The sequence below is a fragment of the Pollachius pollachius genome, assembly GCF_949987615.1.
Source record: "Pollachius pollachius genome assembly, chromosome: 7".
Classification (NCBI taxonomy): domain Eukaryota; kingdom Metazoa; phylum Chordata; class Actinopteri; order Gadiformes; family Gadidae; genus Pollachius; species Pollachius pollachius.
In genome coordinates, this window is record NC_136940.1 from 2,654,879 (window position 1) to 2,661,007 (window position 6,129).

General features: G+C 45.1%; 1 protein-coding gene across 1 annotated transcript; it reads left to right on the forward strand.

Moving 5' to 3' along the window:
- Positions 1-826: 826 nt before the first annotated feature.
- On the forward strand, positions 827-5,731 carry armh1 (armadillo like helical domain containing 1; the record flags this gene model as incomplete). The annotated part of the gene is made up of 12 exons (XM_079740531.1): positions 827-1,032; positions 1,677-1,748; positions 2,119-2,155; positions 2,261-2,390; positions 2,706-2,902; positions 3,238-3,322; positions 3,677-3,790; positions 4,394-4,460; positions 4,599-4,728; positions 5,274-5,351; positions 5,431-5,512; positions 5,636-5,731. The coding sequence occupies 12 exons, from the start codon at positions 827-829 to the stop codon at positions 5,656-5,658; spliced, it is 1,221 nt and encodes a 406-aa protein (XP_079596657.1). The 3' UTR covers positions 5,659-5,731.
- Between the last annotated feature and the right edge of the window lie 398 nt (positions 5,732-6,129).

Consider the following 6,129-nt stretch of genomic DNA (forward strand, 5'->3'; position numbering starts at 1 on the left):
GGGTTTACTGCGGGCTGTGGCGCTTTGCAGCCTGCATGTGTATGGAAGCCATATTGTTTGTGTCACTGGATGCCTTCCTTCAGGGTCTGCTCATGTAAATATACTAGACTACATTAGGTGTCACTATAGGGGAAGTATACCAGTAGTTTCTATGACCGTTGTATTTATCCATAGGGAGAGAAGGCTGTTTGCAAGGATATTCCATATTTTTAAAGCACTTGGAAAACAAACGTTTTTGGTAATGTAGAAAGATATCCATGGTTAGATCATTTTCGTATTCTACAAATATGCATTGTATTTTGATAAGATGAATTATATTGGCTTGTGTTTTGACCAATTGAAAAGTTATAATACAATTGCAATAAAAATGCAGTGTTTGAATTAAGTTGTTCCGTTTCATTTTTGATTATGTATATAAGTGTGTGTTAGTTAGACGTCTCTCTAATTCCATGTTTGCATGATGTATACTAGGAATGAACAGAAAACCACAATTTTTAACCGAAAGTAAGAAAAAAGGCAATAGTAAAGATAGGAGGGAGACGCAAGGTTATAGCACTTTGCATTCTTGCTTTCTCGGAATTGGATAATATTCTAATATTATTATAAATTAATTCTTATTATCTGAACACCACTTCCATTCGGCCAGCAGGTGTCACTTCCGTACACAGAACGTGAAAGCTAGACGTGTTGCTTAGATACAGCAAACATAAAATGACAATGAAGCGGACCACACAGGGCATAACCGTTGGCATGTAACCCAGCTCGCTTGTCAGTATCATTGATCTTCGCGCCCTATCTTCTACGTCCTAGTGTGACACAGGAAACAATGTCGTCTCAGGAAGAACAGCAGGGCATCGGGAGAGTGATTGACTTCCTTGAAGAATGGGACCACGGGGATAAAACAACACGGAACCGCATGTTGATTACTTTCGTAGCTCAGAACCAGGGGAAGACCTACTACGAGCTGGAGACAGCCTTCGCCCTGGGCGCAAGCCTCTTTCTGGCCCGCATGACCACGTGGATAAGATTGACGTATCCTTCAGCCCAGGGGCGTGGCTGGGGTTTGAGGGCCTCGGACCTGTTTAGGGGGCCCCCCGTAGACAGCCTCCCCCGGAAATGCCGAAAAAGTTATATTTTGATGTCTTAGTCATTGCAAAGCTGTACATATGTACCTCAAAAACGGTTGTTTACTTTGCAGGCTCATTATGAATGGTGATGGGAGTTGCTAGTTATTATTTTTAGGATTGAGTAGAAGCAGCTTACTTCACTATTGCTATCATTAAACGTTTATTGACATACGGTAACAGACTAGATGAAACCTGTTAAATGTATTATCAATTTATTGGAACATTACCTTATCTTCAGATCCAGTTCATGCAGTGTAGGGCAGTGTAGTTTTGATCAAAATATCATATTTTCTTCAAGTGCTATAATGCATGAGCGTAATGTCAAATAAATAGCACCAGAGCTATTTTTCTATTTTCTAAAAATATATATGTTAGTGTGTTTTGTTTCGGGGCTATAATAATTCAGTTCTTTAGATTCGGACACCCTAGCGTAGCATCCCATACCTTAGCCATCTTTTGGGTTTGTGCTACTGGGCTTGAAGTGAGTTAAAGTTGTCTTCATTGACCGTGAGTCCATTTCTGAGTCATTTCCTTAGCATTCAATATCAGATACATGTTTGGAAAAACAAACGTTGGTCTTCAGCTGAAGGCGGTCGGAGTCTTCCTGTCAGCGTCGAGCAAGTGAGCGACCGACCAGACGTGTTGTATTACTTTTGTAGTACAGGACCGAGGGGTTGTGGTCACTATCATGTCCTGATCCATGTTCTAGTCACTATCATGTCCTGATCCATGTTCTAGTCACTAACATGTCCTGATCCATGTTCTAGTCACTAACATGTCCTGCTCCATGTACACCGAGTCATTAATACATCCTGGAGCTCCTGGAGGATGGAGGGGTTCTAGTCATTAACATGTCCTCCTCCATGTTCTAGTCACTAACATGTCCTGCTCAATGTTCTAGTCACTAACATGTCCTGCTCCATGTTCTAGTCACTAACCTGTCCTGCTCCATGTTCTAGTCACTAACATGTCCTGCTCCATGCACTCCCAGCCATCAGTACATCCTGGAGTTCCTGGAGGATGGAGGGGTTCTAGTCATTAACATGTCCTCCTCCATGTTCTAGTCACTAACCTGTCCTGCTCCATGCACTCCCAGCCATCAGTACATCCGGGAGTTCCTGGAGGATGGAGGGGTTCTCACCATCCTGGACATCTTGGGTCAGATCCACATCCCAGCGGAGGACAAGCAGCAGGGTCTTCTTCTGCTCCAAACCATCTCCACCACCAGCCCCAAGTACAAAGAGATCATCTGTGAAAGCCAGGGTCAGCTTCACGCAGAGCTCTGACAGGGATCCCCACCGTCACGACGCAGACAACTGCAATCATGACATCATCAGCGTGTTTGTAGTTTCAATTTTAAACTTCAATTTAGGGCATTAGCAGAGGCTTTTATCCAAAGCGACTTACAGCGGTTCATACGCACGGTGACGACAGCCAGCTCGTCAGGGGCAGTTAGGGGGAGCGGTCTTGCTCAGGGACACCTCGACGCTCCAACAAACCAGCAGCCCTGCGGTCACAAGTCCACCCGCTCTGCCTCCCGAGCCTGACCTATAAGAAGTGTGTTTCTCATGCATGCAGGGGTGAAGGTCGTGGCCGAGTGCCTTGCCGAGTCCGACTGGGACGACACCCAAGAGGCCGCCCAGGTGCTGCTGGAGACCCTGGCCCATGGGAACCCCCGGTTCCAGCCCCAGGTGTACCAGCGCCTGGTGGGCCTCATGGCCTCGAGCTGCCCCCCGGCCCTGCAGCGCATAATACGCACCCTGCGCACGGTCCAGGTACGTCCGTCTGTACGTACGTCCGGCCGCGATGTTGAATGCACTGAAAACGATTCCTGCGCTTTTTGGGGGGTTAACTTCAACGATGAACCTACTGTCAGTCTCTTTGGACAAAAGTGTCTGCTGAATAAATGTTATGTAACTGCATGTAGAACGACTCAAACGCTAATATTATGTCAAAGATATGCACGCACACATTTGTGCAGTGCACGCGCACGTTACACACACACCTGCCGCCACAGCAGCAGACGCATAAGAAGACGCTCGCGGATCTGAACTGGTATTTCATCCCATGGGAGCGGAGCTCATTGTCCTCCCATCGCTCCCTCCCCCAGGCGGAGGTGAAGACGGTCCATCCAAGCATCCTGGAGCCACTGCTCCAGCTGCTACACTCTCTGAGCTACGAGGTGGAGGGCGAAGGTAGGGTGGCCTTATGTAGCGGTCGGAGGAACCGTGTGTAGGACTTGTAGCGCACTTTAGAATAGCACGGAGGTGGATGGAATGCTACCACCTTAATGTGGGACCTGTTGCCCTTAACCACCTGTCACGATGGAGGACACGAATGATATGATAGGACATACGATACAGATAATATCAGTAGGAGTCGCATCGGATAAAACTACAAAGTAGTTAGGGCCATTGGAAGCTGGGGCTCTTTGGGCTGAATAATAATCACCACCTTACTAGGGCTCCTTCGAGGCCAGCTTGTGTCTCACTTTTACCCTGTAGCAAACATCCGCCGAGACCCTGTTCCCCCTCTCTGTGCCCCTCCAGCTCTCGGTCTGATCTTGGACCTGAGCCGGTCCGAGCTGAGGCCGGAGCTCCTGAGGGGGCTGGTGGCTCTGTTGAGGCCCAGCGAGGGAGGCCGGCAGCGGCCCGTGACAGAAGGTGACGTCCCCTCCTACGACCAGCGCAGTGCCACTGTAATACACTGAAGAGACACCGTCCATTAATACTAATAGTGTTAGCATCCCCTCCTACGACCAGCGCAGCGCCACTGTAATACACTGAAGAGACACCGTCCATTAATGCTAATAGTGTTAGCATCCCCTCCTACGACCAGCGCAGTGCTACTGTAATACACTGAAGAGACACCGTCCATTAATACTAATAGTGTTAGCATCCCCTCCTACGACCAGCGCAGTGCTACTGTAATGCACTGAAGAGACACTATCAGATCGTATAGTGTTAGTCAATCAATGCTAATAGTGTTAACTATTAGTGTTATACACTATGGTCACTGGACTACATAATAATACTCACAAATAGCAAATTATAACACAGCCTGATTCACCAGGTCAACTGGTATACTGCTGTAGTAAAGTACAGCAAAGGGTTTTTTTGAGGCAATTCTGCTTAAACTGTTCAATTACACAAGTTGAGCTGATGCTAATTGTAGGAATCAGATCCTTTTGCACGTTTCATACATAAAGTTCATGTTAATGATACCGATACTAATAGTGTAATTATGTATCTATATGACCCCACCAGACCCTGAAGAGATGACAGCATATTTTTCTGTGTTAGTCCAGCAGGCAGCTGCAGCCAAAGCTATACGGTATGAACAGTTTCATAAGTTTGATTTACATATTGATTAAGTATCAGTAGGTCTGCACTAAATGACCAAATACAGTCCATTAAAGGATGTGTAACCATAGAAATGTACCCTATGACCCTATGCTCTCATTCACCATAGCCTGCTGGCGCAGTCGGGGGAAGACACTTCTCAGGAGCTGCTGGATCTTGAAGTGGTCCATTGTCTGCTGTGTGCGATGGCTACCAGAGAACACAAGGATTCCCAGATTCAAGCCAGTCTGGCCCTGATGGTACACACACACGCATGGAAAAACGCAGAGGGTGTTCTTTGTCTAATATTGACAAAACTGCTTATGTATTTTTCTTTGTCTGTGACACATTTTAATATACAAATATATAATTTGGATAGTCCCCTTTGTGGGTTTCTATTCATTCATTAGTTATTGTTCATTATTACACGGGTCTTCTCAATGCCGTGGAACGCTCCGTTCACTTGCATGGGCCCTTCACAACTTCCGGCGGTGAATTATACACAATGATCGGCGTTCTATACATTACCCCTTACTCATTGGAATGCACATTTAGAGTTGTACACACGCACGCACTCACGCAAACACGCACGCACGCACGCACACACACACACACACACACACACACACACACACACACACACACACACACACACACACACACACACACAAGTACACACAGACACGCACGCGCACACACACACACACACACACACATATATATCAAGTGACATTTTAATGATTCAACAATCCTCTGAATACAGACATTTGGGGACATTTGTGCTGATCTCTGTCCCTCTCTCCAGCAATTTGTCCAAACATACCCGGACATATCAGAACCCGTACGGGGAGGAATGGGAATTGAACTCTTTGAGAATTTCATGGTAAGATATCAAACGTTATATGAAAATGATGACTGCTGCTGTTTTTATGACAAATGAAATAATCGCTGCTTCTTAACAGCAAAGCCCTGACAAAGTGCATGCCAACATAGATGAAATCCAGGCAGAAAAGCTGCTATCTAACAAAGTCCACCAAACCAAAGGTAATGACGATGTAAACATTATGTATTGTCTGTGGGGCGGACATTGTGAATATTTATTTTCAATTTGAATATATATATTTATGAAATAATGTAGGATCACACTTTTACTACTTTACATTCTAGAGTCGGAGGTCGGTGAATGCTGACCAGAGGTACAGAAACATCCAGAGGAAATATATGTTCTGTATTGTGTTTTGGTTATATTCAATTAAACTTTCCACATCGTTATTTTCTCCATTTGTCACGTTTTTTCACTTATTTCGGTGTAACCTCTAAGTAGTTGAATGAACAGGCGTTTGAACATTTCCGCTTATCACCGGTGTATAAACACAAGCTATTATATTGCAAGCTTATTTACCTTTGAGAACGGCGCACAGTAGGAATTTACGGTGGGCGTTCCCAGACGCAGTAGATCAGCGCCGCTACGTGGCCATAAAGGGTGACTGCATCTTTGTGTTATATTTGTTCTGTGTCACTTTCAGACACGTGCATCTGGATTAGAGAAGTGTGAATTGTATTGTATTGTTCTACATATAATGCCTGTTAAGCCATTTGAGACTGTAACTGTGAGTAAGGGCAATGCAAATATTATATAAAAAATATATTAAAATAATTTA